Genomic DNA, 19,811 nt, shown 5'->3' on the forward strand with positions numbered 1-19,811 from the left:
CTTAGTTGCCCCGCGGCAGGTGGGATCCTCCCGGACCAGGGCTCGAACCTGTGTCCCCTGCATTGGCAGGCGGATTTTTTTTTATTTTTTTATACAGCAGGTTCTTTTTAGTCATCCATTTTGTACACATCAGTGTATACATGTCAATCCCAATCTCCCAATTCATCCCACCACCACCCCCAGCAGGCAGATTCTTAACCACTGTGCCACCAGGGAAGTCCCCAATCCCAGTTTTAGAGCAGAGCAGTACCCACCTCTGCAGCATCTGGTGCCTCCAACTCCTCATCTTCTCAAGGGGTTGTTAGGGTGAACTGGCCCTCTTCCCTCCTGCAGCAATTTTTTTTTTTTTTTTTGGCGGTACGCGGGCCTCTCACTGTTGTGGCCTCTCCCGTTGCGGAGCACAGGCTCCGGATGCGCAGGCTCAGCGGCCATGGCTCACGGGCTCAGCCGCTCCGCGGCATGTGGGATCTTCCCGGACTGGGGCAGGAACCCGTGTCCCCTGCATCAGCAGCCGGACTCTCAACCACTGCGCCACCAGGGAAGCCCTTGATGAAGCTTTCTTAATCGTCCTTGCCAATTCTCTTCCTTTGTACCCACCCCAAGGTTGTGTACATTTACCCAATGCTTTCATGGCAACCTCAGGGCCGTGACATCCTAATCTCTAACCCAGACCGCCTTCTTAAGCTTCTCTGTAGATTGGGGTGCAGGTCAACTTACCATTTTCCCAGTGGGCATGTACCTCCCCTCTGTTCTAGGAGACTAGCCCAGTAGATTCTATGAGACAGACTCAGGTTTTTTCTTTTGATTAAGACGTTTTATTATTTATATTTTGAATAAGCAATACATTCAAATAATTCAAAAGTCCAAAGATATAAAAGGGTAGATTGTGATGTTTCCGGTCCTATCCCCAGTTCCTCAGCTACCCATAAGTTCTCCTCTTGGGAGGTAACCAATGTCACTGTTTTTTTTAATTTTGGGGGTGTTTTTCCAGAGATATTGCCTGCATACACAAGTAAATACACTTATATAGGCCCCTCCTCCATTCTCCGCTTTAATTCCAAACGTTTCAAAAGGCCCAGCATCAGTGCGGCTGGAACTAAGACTTTCACAGTCAATATTTCAAACATGGAACTTTTTTCCCCAACAAAACCAAATATCCTTTTAAGCCCCCCCCACCCCAGAATGGAAAAGGGGGAAAAGACTGATGAGTTTTCCTGCTCCAACAATGCCTGGAAATTGGTAGCAAGATTTAAGTGGGTGCACTGCACTGGTGAACAAGGGAGACTGGCAAGGGAGAGGGTGCAGAAGTTCAGCACTGGCAGAGTTAAGATACACCCGCACTTAAATCTTTTCTCATTTTCTCTAGGATTCCAGCCTCCCTGCTACTAGTCAACTTTACTTTTTCTTTTTTTAAAAAGTTTTTGATTTTATATAGGAGTATAGTTGATTTATAATGTGTTAGTTTCAGGTGTATAGCAGAGTGATTCAGTTATACATATATCTATTCTTTTTCAGATTCTTTTCCCATATACGTTATTAATTTTACTTTTTCTTGAAGTGACAACCTGGACATATGAAAATACTCGCAAATAACTTAAAAATACTCAGAAAGTCTCCCAGAAACACATAGAGAAGATTCAGGTTTCACAGAGTTGGCCGGGGCATCCAGTGAGCTACCGCAGAGAGCTCTGATTTATTTATAATCTATTTCACACACACTGGAAAGAAGGGAAAGCTATTTATGAAGGAATCAGTACTGGTCCCAAACCCTTCTCCGAGCCTCTTCTCCATCTGAGAAGAGATCTCACCCACTGTGGCCACAGAGGCGGGCATGTGACCAAAGCTGGGCCAAATACAGAATCTCATGTTTCCCTGACCACAGACACTGGTCCAAGGTATGGGTAATGAGCCAGTACAAGTCATGGAGTCCTTCCCCTAGGATTTTCCAAACTGAAGCTGGAAGAACTAGCTTTCCCTGCTGGTTATGAGCGCACAGCTGCCCGTAACCTTCACCATGTGAAGGAGCTAGTCTGCTGTGGAGGCTCTGACCACCCCCCACCACCAAAAAAAAAAGATGTTTGGGGTTGTACTGATGGGATCCAAATCTTCATTCTTATTCACAAACCTGGCTTCACCTTCAACCTTCTCAGGTTGGTTAGCTGTGCCAACCAACTTTCCTTTTGCTTACACTAACCTGCACAAAATATAGCCTATTTAGCCCCAGCTCTGCATATCTAAGTGCTTACCAGGTATCTCTCTTTGGATGTCCCCTGGTACTTCAGACTCACATCTACAGTACAATGCATCGTCCCTCCCTTACCCACTCTATGTACCCCATTTCCTGTATTCCCTCATCCTGGTTATCAATTCAGCAACTACCCAGATGCCCAAGCCAGAAATCTATAGCTCTACTGGGCTTCTTCCTTTCCACCTGATCCCATCCCTCAAGACCTAATAGGTCCCTAAGTTCTATTCCTCTTCTTAAATATTTCTCATATCTGTTACTCTGTCTTCTACTACCTTTGAGACTCCTTTGGCTCCTTTGTTCCCTCCCCTACCGTGCTGAAAAGGCCATCTCAGAATACTTACCCTGTGTACTGCCTCTGTCGAATGGGGTACCCTTCGGATAAAATTTCCTGGGACCCTTCTGGTCCCAGATGACTGGTCTAGAGCAGTTACCATAAGGGCTGGTCAGTAACATATAGGACAGGATGGTGGGAGAGCTCTCCAAAAGGGATATAGAAGATTAATTACACCAGTCAGATCCTCTTGTATGAGGAGATCTGAACCTGAGACACCTAGAGAGCTACTCAGTGGTTGCAAAACAGAAGCTGAAGGATTACGGGGAGAGGGCAGAGGTGATGATAAGGAGAATGCAAAAACTTTTGAGTAAACAGAAGATGAGTAAGCGGAAGCTATGAGTAATCTACAACCTCAGGGTGTATTGAATGGGGGTAAAGTAATTGGCTGGAGTGATAGAAACAAAAAGGGGAGCAAAATTACCATCATGGTCAGGGACAAACGCGCTGTTGAGGAGACAACAGAATAATACTAGTCCTGTCCTGGACCACAACCTGCTTTCCAGTTGCTAAATCGTGTATATCCATCCCGTGTGGCTGGACGACAGCACACTGGTTCCTGTGAGTTTGTGTTCCCATGAGATGCTTCTTATCCTTATGACCTCAACCCACAAATACTATACAGTGTAGTTTAGTCACATAAATTAGCTCCCCAACCACGTGATGCTTTGCCACCTGTTTATGTGCATACACTATCTCTTCCAACTAGAACAATCTTCTCATCTCCCAAACAGATACCCCTAACTTCGTCACCTGGCTGCCACTGACTCATCTTTCACGACTGGGTGTAGGCTCCTCCTCTAAGCAGCTTTCTGTAACCCAACCAGGTTACACACTCTTCCTTTACTCCAAACAAACTTACTGCTACTGCATATCGTAATTGTGTGTCTCCACAACCAGATGAGCTTATTTTGAGAGCAGAGGTGCTACTTTGTTCCCCTTTGTAGCCCCAGCGTCTGGCCCAGCACCCACACAAGGCAGATACTTAGTGGATGCCATTGTTTTTGATAAAGCTCAGTTGCCTAGACTCATTCAAGAACCAAGTTTCATAACCTTCCCTCATCACCCCTCTTTCAACAGATCCACTTGCAGCTTAAAGTGTGCCATGGTACCTTAGAAAGACAGTGATTCCACAGCTTTGTGTATGCGATTCCCCTAGTTCAGAATGCCCTTCTCATCCCTGTGCCCTAATTCGTTGTGGTTTTAATTTGCATTTCCCTCATGATTAGAGATGGTGAACATCTTTTCATGTGCTTATTGGCCATTTGCATATCTTCTTGGGACAAATGTCTTATCAAGTCCTTTGCCCATTTTTGAACTGGGTTGTTTGTTTTTTGTTGTTGAGTTCACAGTCATTTTGTAATATGGAATGGCTTCAGGAACACAACAGGTCTCCAGAGTTTAGAATGGTATGAAAATCCTAAGGGCCTTTGGAAAAGGGGCAGGAAGAGGTAAGGATGTTAAAGAAAGTTTTTAAAGAATTTTTAAAAAGTCTTTAGAAAAGAGAAAAGAAAGTATACTTTCAGGATTCTGAGCTCATTTTTGTATTGTCATTTGGCAACCTTATGGGTTAAATAAGCATTGGTGGGCTACCTTAGAACCTACTATTTTTTTTTTAAGACATCTCATTATATATTTTTATTTTAAATTTATTTTATTTATTTACTTTTGGCTGTGTTGGGTCTTCATTGCTGCGCGCGGGCTTTCTCTAGTTGCAGCGAGCGGGGGCTACTCTTCACTGCAGTGCGCGGGCTTCTCATTGCGGTGGCTTCTCTCGCTGTGGAGCACGGGCTCTAGGTGTGCGGGCTTCAGTAGTTGCGGCACGCGGGCTCAGTAGTTGTGGTTCATGGGCTCTAGAGCACGGGCTCAGTAGTTGTGGCACATGGGCTTAGTTGCTCCACAGCATGTGCGATCTTCCCGGACCAGGGATCGAACCTGTGTCCCCTGCATTGGCAGGCGCATTCTCAACCACTGTGCCACCAGGGAAGTCCCCCTAACTACTATTTATTTTAAATAGATATGCTTGTTGCTTATCTATTTTTTTAAAAATTATTTATTTTTGGCTGCACTGGGTCTTCGTTGCTGTGCGCGGGTTTTCTCTAGTTGTGGCGAGCGGGGACTGCTCTTCGTTGTGGTGCGTGGTTTTCTCATCATGGTGGCTTCTCTTGTTGCAGAGCACGGGCTCTAGGCACGTGGGCTTCAGTAGTTGTGGCACACGGGCTCAGCAGTTGTGGCTCATGGGCTCTAAGGGTGCAGGCTCAGTAGTCATGGCGCATGGGCTTAGTTGCTCCGCGGCACGTAGGATCTTCCTGGACCAGAGCTCGAACTCATGTCTCCTGCACTGGCAGGTGGATTCAACCACTGCGCCACCAGGGAAGTCCCCTAACCACTATTTATAAACACTTCTTATAAAAAATTCTGTCTTATAATATTCTAATTTTAAAAACTTTGGTATATAATTCATATATATGTTGATGACTATATATGAAAACCTAAATTTGGAAAGTAAGTTGGTTGTACTAATGGATTACAGAAATAATTATTAATATACAATGACTTTAATTGGGAATTTAATATTTTTCTATTACCAGAAGTTGATTTACATGAATCACTTGTAGGATGCCACTATGAGAAAGTATACATGCTACAGAGGTATAGAACTGATATATAAACATGATATAATTGATAGAAACATGAAAACAAGCCTGTAATCTACAGATATAGACAAAGGTTGCAGAAAAGGAAGGATTACACTGAAATCTGTGCTGTTAATTGAAGCAGCTAGAAAAAACAGTATTACTGACCACTGGTAATAGATAAGTAACCTCTAAGAATAATATCCAGTTTAAATGACATAAATTATTTTGAAAGAAATTTATTTTATGTATTGAAAATGGATAAACTGTTGGATTTTGAATTTTTGGTAAAATGTTATAAGACCTAGGCGAGACAAATAGCTAATATTATAGGTGTAAAATGTAAGTTACATACTTTAGAATAAGTATGATGTTAAAGTATATTTAGGATTATTTTCAATGTTCCACATGCTATATTCTCTGTAAATAATTAATAGTTAACAAAACATACCATTCTCTAAAAACAAAACAACAAAATCTTTCTTTAAGCTGAAACTAAAGATGAGCTTTCCATTTCTCCTCAGGATCCATATTGCTAACTGTGGAAAGAAAATTACAGAGTAAACATTTAACAAAAGATGAGCAAATCACTAGATTTTAAGTCAGCTTGTAATTAGAAAAACCATTAATTCCTAAAATAATTTTCTTGCTCAATATAAAGCTGGGGTTTTTCTTTGGGGGGTACATATAAAGATGTTGCTGAAGCTTCTACACAAAGTCCAACTTTGCACCTCTTGGTTTTTTTTTTTTGCGGTACACGGGTCTCTCACTGTTGTGGCCTCTCCCGTTGCGGAGCACAGACCGGGGCACGAACCCGTGTCCCCTGCATCGGCAGGCGGACTCTCAACCACTGCGCCGCCAGGGAAGCCCACCTCTTGCTTTTTAAGGATCAAACTTCTAAGATTATTAACTTGACAAATTAACTTAACACTAGGGAACAATTATAGAATTACTGCTTTAATATCTTTGAGTTTGCTACCTTTACTGCTGCTAGACCTTTGGATGTTCCCAAATCTTCTAATCGATACATGTAAAATCCTTCGTGGTCGTGTGGTCTGGGAGAGGAGAAGCTCTCTTCCTGCTACATGCCCGTGACTGTCATTCTGGTGGGTGAGGACTGAAACCCCCATGAGAGATTCTCATTCCTGTGGAAGCTTTTGTTCTAACTTGTGATCCCCTGGCCTTTTGCTACTGACCCTTCCTAGTGACTGTCTCTCCAACTTACAGTGACATTCAAGGGAGAACTCTGGTGGGTGGTGTTTTTCCTCAAAGGAAACTAGTTCATTTGTTAACAAATATTTTAAGTGCTGGTAATAAAAGAACTAAAATTTGGAAGAATACTTACCTATCTTTCCTTCCTTTTCTAATTTTTTCAAATGAAGTAAGAGGTTATGTTCGGCCATTTTATGTAAATGCTCAGGAGTATCCTAAAAGAAAAATGAGAGTGAAAGTAAAGCATTTCTTTTTTAAAAAAGAACAGAGTTAATCTTTTTGAAACTTTTAAAGAAAAAAGGCAAAATAATACAGTCTTAATTCAAATACAGTTTTATAGAGTAATAATCAACACTGTTTCACCTTATATATGTCTTGCTTTGAGTCACTTTATTATTAGAAATATACTTATAGGCAAACAGACTGTAAGCGCCATAAAGACAGTACAGTAGCAGCATCTGTTCACTACTGAATACCCAGTGCTTAGCAAAATGGCACATAGTGGGAACTCAATATTTTATAAATGAATGAATAAATAAACATAAAAATTATTCTAGGTAGTTTTGATGATTCTACAGACAGTTGGCCCTATGATCTATTTATTAGGTTACATGATAATGTCTTTGCACATTTTTATTAGAAGTATGTATGTTTCCACCTTAAAACTTACAATTTTTCCTTTATTTCTGCCAAGCTAGTAATGTAATACTGACAACTATTATCTGAATGGTAAACAAAATAAATATTCCTTTTATTCTTTTTTCTAAATATATATTTTTAATTTTATTGGAGTATACCTGATATACAATATTAATGTTAAGTACAATATGGTGCTTCACAATTCTTAAAGGTTATACTCCATTTAGTTATTATAAAATATTGGCTTTATTCCCTGTGCTGTACAATATATTTATCTTCGTAGCTTATTTTATACATAACAGTTTACACTCCCCTACCCTTTTATTGCCCCTTCCCCTTCCCTCTCCCCACCAGTAACCACTAATTTGTTCTCTATAGCTGTGAGTCTGTTTCTTTTTTTGTTATATTCACTAGTTTGTTGTATTTTTTAGGTTCCACATTACAAGTGGTAACATACAGTATCTGTGTCCTTTTTTTTTTTTTTTTTTTTTTTTTTGCGATACGCGGGCCTCTCACTGTTGTGGCCTCTCCCGTTGTGGAGCACAGCCTCCGGACGCGCAGGCTCAGCGGCCATGGCTCACGGGCCCAGCCGCTCCGCGGCATGTGGGATCTTCCCGGACCGGGGCACGAACCCTTGTCCCCTGCATCGGCAGGCGGACTCTCAACCAGTGTGCCACCAGAGAAGCCCCCTTATATTCTTTAAGTAAGAATTTTCCTGAAGTCAAGCTTCTTGACTAAATTTACTATCTCCATTTCTCAGCTCCCTGAAAATGTTTTGCAAAGATCATTGAATTATATTTTAATCAAAATTCAAAGAATTCTTTTCAGTCCTCATTTTACCTGAAATCAACTGGCTAGTCTGTCCGTTTGGAAGAACTCATCTCTTTTCCCTTGGTTATTCTACCTCTTATGATTTCATCTTCATCCTGGATATTCTTTCCCGATTTCTCTTCAATACTGATGTTCATGATGAATTGTATCATTGACTCTCTTCTCTTTTTACTTGATCAACTTGTCACCGCAACATCATGTGTTAATGATTCCCAAGCAGAAACCTCCAACCCCAAACTCCCTGAAGCTCCAGTACCATATATTATATCCACCAGTGTGATTTCCTAGGTCTAATTATGTGACTCCCTGCCTAAGATCCTTGGGTGGTCATTCCCAGCTTATTGGCTGAAGCCCAAATTTTTTTTAGCATGGCAACCAAGGGCTTCCCCTGACCTGCCATGCCTGCCTTTCTTGCCTCGTTTCCTGGGACCCCCTCCCTGCCCATCTACAATATACATTCTGGGCTCCAGTCAGATGCGTTTTCTTTGTGGGTTTTCAAACACACACGATGCTTTTGTGACTTCCAGTGTTTGAACACATCTTTCCTTCTGCCTAGAATGACGTCTCTTCTCCTGTACTCTGGCCTCACTCCTTCTTCAAGATCCAATTCAATAATTAAGTTTCTGAAGCTTTTCTGGACAAGCCTCATCACCCTGCATCTTCACCAGGCAGAAATGACTCCTCTTTCCTTTATGCCCTGACGTACTGTGTATGGGCCTTGCAGGAAGCTTGGTGTGATAGAAAAACAAAAGATTTGAGTATCTGACTTCTGACATTTGAGTGTGTGACATCTGCTAGTTTTGTGCCCTTGGAAAAGTTACTTAACTCACACTTTTTGAGTCTGTTTTTAATCTGTTAAGTTGGAATAACAGTATCTTTATGCAGTGAAAATTCAAGGTACTTGAAATTAAGTACTTCAAATTGCAATTGTAAATGTGAAGCACTTAGTACAGTGTCTAACACGTAGTAATGTGCTCAAAACTGGGAGCTATTATGATACGGCCGGAATTACAAGAATCTGTTTAACATGTCTGTCTTTGCTAATCCATGAGTCCTTTGAGGGCAGAGATCTGTAGTCATCTTCGTGCCTCTGCACCTAGTCCAGTGTGTGGCACATGAAGGCATTCAGTAAACATCTGTGGAATGAATAAATGTCTCTGCAATACCTAATGCTGTTCTATATGTGACAGGTGCTTCACACGTGTGCAGTGAATACATCTCTGAATGCAGAACAAGCATTTCTGAGGCCTGCATAGCCACTGGATGACCCATCTGTGAGGGTTATCAGAGAGTTCTGCTGTCTGTACTTGGGTTAGAGAAAACTACCCATGTTTCAATGTATAGTCTAGAGTGGCTAAACTTTAGTATTATGAGGAAATGAACTCTTTTGCAGAATTTAAACATTTACATTGCCCTTTTGCTCCTGGCACTTATTATTGTCAGCCCTTTTAATCATTCATTCCTCCCTTTTAAAACAAAGCACATTGAGATACCTGGTTTTTGATAAATTAGGCCCATGGGACATTATGGTCCTTTACTAATTGAAACTGGCCCAGGTTCCTTTTCAAGCTCATCTTTAGTTATACTCTCAGGTATCTTATGCCCATACAGGTTATGGTAGTGGGAGTTTTAAAACCCAGATAATCTTATTCCATTCTGAACCCCGAAGCAGGTATCTAATAAACATTTGCTGAAAACCTGAATTATACTGATGGATTGCCACACAGTGCTGTCACGCAGTGATGTGCTCAGAGGCCACTGAGCGAGGGGCCCTTTCTCTCTACACTAAGTGACTCTACTCATGCTCTTCCTCATGGCCTTCCTCCTTTTAATCTATTGTTAGCATTGCTACTACTTCTCACTGCTGTTATCCCAGTAGCTGTCTCTAGCAGATCGCCCCTTACTTGCTGCCGGTCAGGACACCAGATCATCAAGATGGCTAGAATAATAATACACAAATCATAACAAAGATTAACCGCCAGGCTGTTGGCAATGGTCTCCCCTACAGAGTGGAGTATAAAAGGCTTAATAATGGCTCAGGATGGTTATTTTTGTTCTGCGGGCCAGTGTTTGTCTAACTTCTGTGTTCTAGAAAGTTGAGATTGATGGTCTCAAATCCATACGAGTGACATTACTTAAAAAGTTAACAGACTCATTCTGCTCTGGGATGTGATGAGTTTACCACATCTATAGTCTGCTGAATAGATTATTCTATTAAAATTGTGGCTTTGAACAAATAAGATAAATGAAAATTACCTTGTAAATAACTTTTACAAGATCCATTGCTGTGAAGGACTTTTCAAAGTTCTCATGAAATAATGTAAGAATTTGCTGCTCTCGGATATTTCTGTGAGAAATGTATTGTAGAATTTTAGCTTCAGCATTATGGATTACTGGGCCATGTCCTGCATCAGAGTAATTACAAAAATGATTTCAACCAGATAAAAAATTTTAAGTACAACTGAAGTTAATTTACTCTATTTAAAAATATTTCATATAGTATATTGAAAAGGCATACTAAATACACGACAAATAAGAATTATCTGGAAAACTATACAGGTAATAAGAGATTTAAAAATTACATATAATGCCAAAAAACATTAGAGAATTATATGAAAATCTACATATTATTGTGTTCATTAAAAGTTAGAAAATAAAAATTTAACAATAAAAACAGTAACCACAACAGTATCAATAGGTAATATTTACAGAGTGTTCATTATTTGCCAGACATTACTCTAAATGCTTAATATACATTATCCTTACAAGAATCCCATGAAGTAGGTACTGATACTTTAATTATCCTCTTTGTACAGCAGAAACTGAGGCATAGGGAGGGTGAATAATCTGCCTACAGTTACACAGCTAAGAAGGGGTGGAGCTGGGATTCTGATTCAGGAGCTTTTAACCACTCTGTGCTCTTAACCATTATGCTTATCAAAGATTGAAAAGGGGAATGTAAAAGGTAGCTTCATGTAAGTGACCAAGAGCTATTAAAAATTCACAAGAACCACAGGAGAACCGTAAGAATCTTATGTATAGGCTAGCAATTCAGAAATCTTGATAACCCGGATAAAATTATATTGGAATTTACTCACTCTTTAAGACAGTGAAAATGAATATATTACACAAATCTGCAAGAGGGCTGAGAGCAAAATACCAGAAGCAGACAAACCTGTTAGGTAAAGAGCATGGGCTTTAGGATACCGACTATCATTAACTAGCTGTGTGGCTGGGATAGTCTATGAATCTCCAAGTTTATTTCTTCAGCTACCTGCTTCTCTGGGTTTTTGTGAGGACCGCTCTGTGAAGGTCCCTGCACAGTACCTGGCGGGTAGGGTAGCAGGCTTTAATATATGGTAGCTATGGCTATAGACCATCATTGACATATGAGGTCCGGCTGTGCCAATAAGCCAGTTCACTGGATTTACTAAAGCCAACACTCCAAGAACCTGCACCGGGCAGGCTCTCGTTAGCTTTGCTCCAATGTGGATGCATCAAATGTCTACTGTCTTCTCTTTCAAAATAGCTGTCATCCTCCACTCCTTTTATGTCACAGTCTTAATCCAAATGCCCAGCCTCACTGTATGTTTCCTATCCCCTCAGCAGTGGGAACTCATGAGAGAATATGAAGGTACTGAAGACACTATATTTACAGATCTTTCCATGGCCCTTTGGTTAGGAACAAGTTGGAAGGACTTAAAAAATTAAGTAATCGAGTCTCTTTTTCCTTCTGGGGGCCTTTGTTGGGTACTGTATCTTTCTTAGCTTTCAGGATGGAGGAGAGATTCGTATTGTAAAGCAGGGCAGTGATAGCTAATATACTAACAACAGGTTTCTTTTTCTGGAGAAAGGAAATAAATACACAATTTTACAGTTGATATAGAAGCTACTGATATTTCCATATAGTGAGTTAAAAAACTAAAGCTCAGACATCAAATGTTACCCAAGGTTGGTTACATGGCTAAAATGTAGTCCACAACAGAAATCAAGTTAACAAAACTGAAGATAGCTTACGGAATGAAAAAAATTTTCTTGTTCCAGTAAGTTTATTTCATTTGTTTAACAGTTCTATTAATAGCTGTGCAGATGTTAAAAAATAACCCTCATATCTTTTAAAAAAGTTATTAATACAACTCTCGGTCTTTTAAATTGTATTGCTAGACAAGACTTAGGGGTGTAATTTAGAAAGAAGCAATTTATATGTATCTCTTCAAGGCTGAAACCACAAAGAACACGCACAGACAAACCAAAATGAATCTTCCTCATCATTCGACACAAATGGTTTGCTAGATTAATAATATTACCCACCTGGATATATAACTTTAGCTTTGATTTTTAATAACTCTTTTAGGGAGCGCATATAATCATAGAGGTCTTCAAATACGGTTGTTCCTTCCCCTAGGATGCAATCTCCAGAAAAGAGAGCATTTTCCTCTTCTAAAAGTAGGGTCATATGATCATCAGTGTGGCCAGGTGTGTATATAACTCTGGTTGAAAGAGAAAGAGGAAATAGTAACAGTTATGAACTCTTCGGCTTAGAAGAAATTTTGAGAAGTAAATTATTTTCTGTCTTTATCTCTGGACAAGACACGAATAAATGATGTCAGTAAGTTTTTTAAATAGCTCCTTTTTCTCTTGTGGCCCACTGCAAATTATCATCAGAAAATTCTCTCCTTTAGCTAAATCAAATTTCTCACTCTGAAGTGCAAAGTTAATACTTTTGCCCAGGGATCAAACCTGGGCCCCCTACACTGGGAGCACACAGTCTTACCCACCGGACCAGCATTCATCTGTCAATAGACACTGAGGTTGTTTCCATGTTTTGGTTATTACAAACAGTACTGTGATGAACACGGGGTACAGATAACCCTTCAACATAATGATTTTGTTTCCTTTGGATATGTACCCTGAAGTGGAGTTGCTGGATCATATGTTTTTAAGGATATATATTTTTGGATTCTTTGCATATTTGTATCTTAAAAACAAAACTGTCACGTTGCTTTAATACCTGATTTTTGAATTTTTTGCTTACTATACTGTATTTTCCTACATCATTAAATATTTTTCTAAAACATGATTTTTAATGCTTACATGGTATTTCACTATATGCGTGAATCAAAATTCATTTAGTTTCCTATTGTGGGCAGTTTTCCTCCAACAGTAACACTGAATGAGCATCCTTAAAAATGGTGCTTTTGTTATTTTTTGATTTGGTCTCAGAGTTTTTTTTTTAACAGAATAGTTTTCCTATTTACATTGCCCTTCTCTCCTCCTTCCCCCATAATGAATATGTTTTACTCACTTCAGTCATTAACTTTCAAGATTTCTGGTTTTTCGACTTCCTTGCTGTCACTTTAGGTTATATGGACTGCATTTTCTTTCGTCTTTTTTTTTTTCCTAGTGATTTGTAAGCTACATACACTTAAGTAGATGTAAGAAAACTGGGCAAATTAACTTCTCTTAATGTCAGTTTTTCATTGAAATGTGAATAGCATGTGTCTTAAAGGACTGCTGGGAGATTCAAGATGAGCATTTAAGTGCTTAGCATAGTATCTGGCACAAAGTTACATGCTTAATAAATGGTAAATATTTTATTTTAGTAGTGGTAATCTAAAAGTTTAAAAGAAACATTATTTTTTCTTTCTTGTTAAAAATTTTAAGAACAAAGCAGGGGCTTCCCTGGGGGCACAGTGGTTAAGAATCTGCCTGCCAATGCATGGGACATGGGTTTGAGCCCTGGTGCGGGAAGATCCCACATGCCGCGGAGCAACTAAGCCCGTGCACCACAACTACTGAGCCTGTACTCTAGAGCCCGCGAGCCACAACTACTGAAGCCTGTGCGCCTAGAGCCCGTGCTCCGCAACAAGAGAAGCCACCGCAATGAGAAGCCCGCGCACCGCAACGAAGAGTAGCCACGGCACGCCACAACTAGAGAAAGCCTGCGCACAGCAATGAAGACCCAATGCAGCCAAAAATAAATAAATGAAATAAATTTATATATAAAAAAAGAACAAAGCAGTTTTCATTGATTTCACCCTATATAAGATAAAAAAATTAACATACTTTTATTTCCTGTCCTCTTCTCCAACTTTGTTTCTGTTGGTAAATAAAACTATGATAATACTTTTAAAGCATGACAAATATTTTTATTTCAATAATTCCTATTTATATTTACATGAAGTTTTTTTTTTTGTTTTTTTTTCCTTCGCCCACGCTGTGCAGCATGTGGGATCTTAGTCCCCCAAGCAGGGATCGAACCTGTGCCGCTGCAGTGGAAGCCCAGAGTCTTAACTACTGGACCGCCAGGGAATTTCCTACATGAAGGTTTATGACTATACCAATAATAAGCCAGATAAAGAACTAAGTCTAGGGGGCTTCCCTGGTGGCGCAGTGGTTAAGAATCCGCCTGCCAATGCAGGGGACACGGGTTCAAGCCGTGGTCCGGGAAGATCCCACATGCCACGGAGCAACTAAGCCCATGTGCCACAACTACTGAGCCCACGTGCCACAACTACTGAAGCCCTCGTGCCTAGAGGCCGTACTCTGAAACAAGAGAAGCCACCGCAATGACAAGTCGACGCACCGCAACGAAGAGTAGCCCCTGCTCTCCGCAACTAGAGAAAGCCAGCGCGCAGCAACGAGGACCCAACACAGCCAAAAAACAAACAAACAAACAAACAAAACAAAACTAAGTCTAAGTAATTTGTTCTGCAGAGCTCTTGATTTCTCAGCCACATACAGACAACCCTCTGTACTGGTCATTTTTTTCTGTTATTACTCCTATACTTTGAATTTTACTTCTATTATGGCAGTTTTCACATTGTTTTCTTGTTTGTTTACCATTCTACCTCATAAGGCTATGAACTCCTAAAAGGCAGGACTCCTGTCGTATTCTCATCTTTATATTCCCGTGCTTAGTACTTAGTGGTAGCTAATATTAATATATTGCTTTCCACGTGCCAGGCATTGACTTCAGGGATTTACAGGCATTACACACTTAATCCTTCTCCTAGTATGGGGTGGGTAGCATTAATCTTTCCATTTCACATTCTTTTTACATTCTAGATAATCGAATCACAGGAGATAGCAATAAATGTCTGATGGAATAAGGTTTAAATTATGTTTTATTTAGCTTGAGAGGTTAATTATCCTTCTCTTTGCCTATTCTAAATAGTATTGGATTTTTATGTGCTTGGAATACTTTAAATAAATTTTCTCAATGATGGGTTTTTTGGGGGGAAGACAGGGCAAATATAATTGCATGTTTGGATTTACTATTTAGGAATTGAAAGTGTGTTTCTGGTTAAAGACTGGATTGAACACCTGCATCTTTTGTTTCCTCCTAAAACATCAATAAAATTACCATAAAGGGATATTTGAAAAATGGCATAAATCCACAGGGTTGAGGAGAATGGACCATATCAATAAAATTTTAGAAGCTAGAAAGAAGACAGATGAGTGAGAAGTGACTGATCAGACATGAAAATACTGAAGTCTACACTGGCAGTGGTGAAAGCTGAGACCCAACCAGATTTACACTGCAGAATTCTCCAGTCTCAGGACGTGGGGCACCAGGAAAGCAGAAGCAGAGGGTGAAGTGGGGAGCGGAGGCCCAAACAAGGATTTGCTGAGCGTGTATGTAACAAACGTTCAGATCTTTAGATTCTCTTCCCGTTTTGAGCAGTTTGACAAGCACCCCAACCCCGCTAAGGGAAAAAACGGGAGATTTAATTTTTGAAGAGGGTAAAACACAGGCACAGATAGAGGTAGTGACATAATCCTGAAAACAGGAAGACTGTGTGAATATATGCATTTCCCCAAGCCTTCTTTCCACACTCAGCTCCTGTAAAGCTGGCAGCCAGGTCTTTATCCAACATGAAGCTTAGAAGAGTCTCTTCTGGGAATTTTACCAGCTCAGGAAGAAAGACTCTAAGATTCCAATGTTGGAGGTTCCCCAACTAAACAATTCATCCAGATGACCCTACAGTGAGGCTCACAACCTACAGGGCTCCCAATAGCTCTGAGGTCTCCCTTAGAAGACATGAGTAAATACCACATCACTATGCATCTGAAGAAAGCCTTTCACACTGAGGAGAGAAAATAAAAACAAACTAGCTTGTAGGCCACAAATTTTGAAGAAGGAAATTTCCAAACCCTCCCACAAACCTCCCCTCGATAGCCCCCAGAAAAACTGCCCCACAAAAAACTGTAATGTCCTCAGAGAGATAAGAAGTTGCAACTATGGAACAAGAAAGGATAGTATGAAAGGAACCTTTAGGGGCAAAAAGAGCTCCTGAAAGTTAAAAATGTGAGAAGAGGAATGAAAAAAATAGGATTACGAGATAAAGCTGATAAAAACCTCCCAGAAAGTACAGCAAACAGGCAAAAAGATAGAAAATAGGAGAAAAAAAAAGTTAGGGCTTCCCTGGTGGCGCAGTGGTTGAGAGTCCGCCTGCCGATGCAGGGGACGCGGGTTCGTGCCCTGGTCCGGGAGGATCCCACATGCCGCGAAGCGGCTGGACCCGTGAGCCATGGCCGCTGATCCTGCGCGTCCGGAGCCTGTGCTCCGCAACGGGAGAGGCCACAACAGTGAGAGGCCCGCGTACCGCAAAAAAAAAAAAAATAGAGAAAAGTTAAAGGACGAGTCTAAGAGTTCTAACAGAATAACAGGGGTTTTAGTAAATGAAACAGAACAAAACTGGTGAGAAGATATCAACGAGCAACTGTATTTTTCTGCCCAACAAAGCCATACCATCAAAGGTAATTCTGTGTGCCTCTCTTCCTCAAGACCTTGAGAAGCCTACCTAATGATCCAAATGTATTTTCAAGTTTGGTTTTTATTTTAAAAAAATTAAAAAAATTTTTTTTGGCTGTGCCATGCGGCATGTGGGATCCTAGTTCCCTGACCAGGGATTGAACCTGCGTCCCCTGCACCGGCAGCGAAGAGTGTTAACCGCTGGACTGCCAGGGAAGTCCCTCAAATTTGGTTTTTAGATTCTGGAAGTCATAATGATAAGTAAACCTTTAACAAAGTAAGTTAGATTACATAACTTTTTAAAGCCTACTCTTGTATTAAAAAGAGAATCCATAAAAAGTACACAAAGAAGCTTAAATTATATGCATTAAGCTTAACTCACAGGACCATATTACTAGTAAGTGACAATAAAGCGTCACTAAAAAGATGTGTAATTATCATTAGCAACTAAAGGCTCAGTATTTTCATGGGCTAACTCTAACAAACATTTAAAAGTCAGATAATTTCACTACAATCTATCCCAGAGCATAGAAAAAGAAGGAAAATTTATGACTCCCAAACCTGATAAAGGCTGCACAAGAAAACTACCACCCAATCTCACTAATGAATATTGTTATAAAAATATTAACTAAAATATTAACAAATAGAATTCAAAAGCAAATTTAAAAATAACATCATGACCAAATAAAGTTTATTCAAAAAATGCATGGGTGTTTCAATATTATAAGATCCCTGAAAATAATAATAAAGCTATGGAGAAAGCTGGTAAGATCATCTTCCTAGACATTGCAAAGACATATGACAAAATTCAACTCTGAAATAACAGCATGTAAGAAAACTGAGGGCTTCCCTGGTGGTGCAGTGGTTAAGAATCCGCCTGCCAATGCAGGGGACACGGGTTTGAGCCCTGGTGCGGGAAGATCCCACATGCTGCAGATCAACTAAGCCCGTGTGCTACAACTAGTGAGCCCATGTGCCACAACTACTGAAGCCCAAGCGCCTAGAGCCTGTGCTCTGCAGCAAGAGAAGCCACTGCGATGAGGAGCCCACATACCACAACGAAGAGTAGCCCCCGCTCGCCGCAACTAGAGAAAAGCCTGTGCGCAGCAATGAAGACCCAACACAGCCAAAAATAAAATAAAAATAAATAAATCTATTAAAAAAATTGAAATGACTATAACTTAGAAGAGTTTCTCCTTTGCCAAAAAAATCAAATCCTTTAATATTAAATATTGACATGTAAAGTCTTTAAAAAATCTGCTAAAAATGTAACAGATATAAGGTACAAAATCATGAGACTCTAGTGTAATGGGAGCAATTATTTTTGAAAGGCATTAAGAACTGACATTAAGAACTATTATGCTTTTGTGGTTTCTAAGTGTATGCTTTATATATTGCAAACAATTATGATTTTATAGTTGCTCCAAGGGCAAATATTAAAGAGATGTTAAAAATCATCTCTTGTCTGATTTAACCTGCTGCAACCTGTTAATGAAAGTATTTGATGTTATACGAAAATGATTCCAGGAAGTATATTTCCGGCAACTATAAAAATATGTGAAGACAATCTACAGAATGGGAAAAATTTTTGCAAACCATGTCTCTGATAAGGAGTTAAGATCCAAAATATATAAAGAACTCATATAACTCAATAGCAAAAAAACCCCCCAATTTAAAAAATGACCAAAGACCTGAACATTTTTCCGACGAAGATACATGAAAGACCAACAGGGACATGAAAAGATGCTCAAGATTACTAGCCACCAGGCAAATGCAAATTACTGGGTTGGGCAAAAAGTTCGTTAGTTTTTCCCATAAGATAGCACTTGTTGTCTTTAACTTCATTCAAAACAGTTTTGTTAGATTGTATTGTGATAGCTGTCATATCAGCATGCATTAAGAAAAAACTTATCAAAATTGAATTTTTGTGTAGCCATTTTAATATTGAAGATGGAAGAAAAAAAGCAACATTTTCGGCATATTACGCTTTACCATTTCAAGAAAGGTAAAAATGCAACTGAAATGCAAATAAAGATTTGTGCAGTGTATGGGGACGGTGCCGTGACTGATCGAATGTGTCAAAAGTGGCTTGCGAAGTTTCGTGCTGGAGATTTCTCACTGGACGATGCTCCACAGTCGGGTAGACCAGTTGAAGTTGATAGCGATCAAATAGAGACATTAATTGAGAACAATCAACATTATACCACGCGGAAGATAGCCGACATCCTCAAAATATCCAAATCAATCACTGAAAATCATTTGCACCAGCTTGGTTATGTTCATCGCTTTGATGTTTGGGTTCCACATACATGAAGAGAAAAAAATTTCTTGACCGTATTTCTGCACACGATTCTCTACTGAAACGTAACAAAAACGTTCTGTTTTTAAAACAAATTGTGACGGGCAATGAAAAGCGGATACTGTACAATAATGTGGAATGGAAGAGATTGTGGGGCAAGTGAAATTAACCACCACCAATCACACCAAAGGCAGGTCTTCATCCAAAGAAGGTGATGTTGTGTATGTGGTGGGATTGGAAAGGAGTCCTCTGTTATGAGCTCCTTCTGGAAAACCAAACGATTAATTCCAACAAGTACTGCTCCCAATTAGACCAACTGAAAGCAGCACTCGATAAAAAGCATCCGGAATTATTCAAGAGAAAACGCATAATCTTCCATCAGGATAACACAAGACTGCATGTTTCTTTGATGACCAGGCAAAAACTGTTACTGATTGGCTGGGAAGTTCTGATTCATCTGCTGTATTCACCAGACATTGCACCTTCAGATTTCCATTTATTTCAGTCTTCATAAAATTCTCTTAATGGAAAAAATTTCAATTCTCTGGAAGACTATAAGTGGCACCTGGTACAGTTCTTTGCTCAAAAAAATAAAAAGTTTTGGGAAGATGGAATTATGAAGTTGCCTGAAAAGTGGCAGAAGGTAGTGGAACAAAATGGTGAATACGTTGTTCAATAAAGTTCTTGGTGAGGGGAGAAGGAACTGGAGGAAAGTAGTCAAAAGGTACAAATTTCCAATTATAATGTAAGTACCAGGCATATAATGTACAACATGATGACTATAATTAACACTGCTGTATGATATGTAAAAAAGTTAAGAGAATAAATACTGAGTTCTCATCACAAGGAGAAAATTT

General features: G+C 39.8%; 1 protein-coding gene across 1 annotated transcript in view; it reads right to left on the minus strand.

The window, feature by feature from the left end:
- Positions 1-5,132: 5,132 nt before the first annotated feature.
- LACTB2 (lactamase beta 2) overlaps positions 5,133-19,811 on the minus strand; it is a 30,637-nt gene continuing 15,958 nt past the window's right edge. The window contains exons 4-7 of the mRNA XM_024739032.1: positions 12,209-12,387; positions 10,154-10,302; positions 6,561-6,642; positions 5,133-5,754 (exon numbers count right to left, since the gene is read on the minus strand). Of these exons, the coding sequence (XP_024594800.1) occupies positions 5,711-5,754; positions 6,561-6,642; positions 10,154-10,302; positions 12,209-12,387 (454 nt within the window). The 3' untranslated portion in view covers positions 5,133-5,710. The remainder of the gene's footprint in view (positions 5,755-6,560; positions 6,643-10,153; positions 10,303-12,208; positions 12,388-19,811) is intronic.

The sequence above is a fragment of the Neophocaena asiaeorientalis genome, unplaced genomic scaffold (genome assembly GCF_003031525.2).
Source record: "Neophocaena asiaeorientalis asiaeorientalis breed wild unplaced genomic scaffold, Neophocaena_asiaeorientalis_V1.1 scaffold299, whole genome shotgun sequence".
Taxonomy (NCBI): Eukaryota; Metazoa; Chordata; class Mammalia; order Artiodactyla; family Phocoenidae; genus Neophocaena; species Neophocaena asiaeorientalis.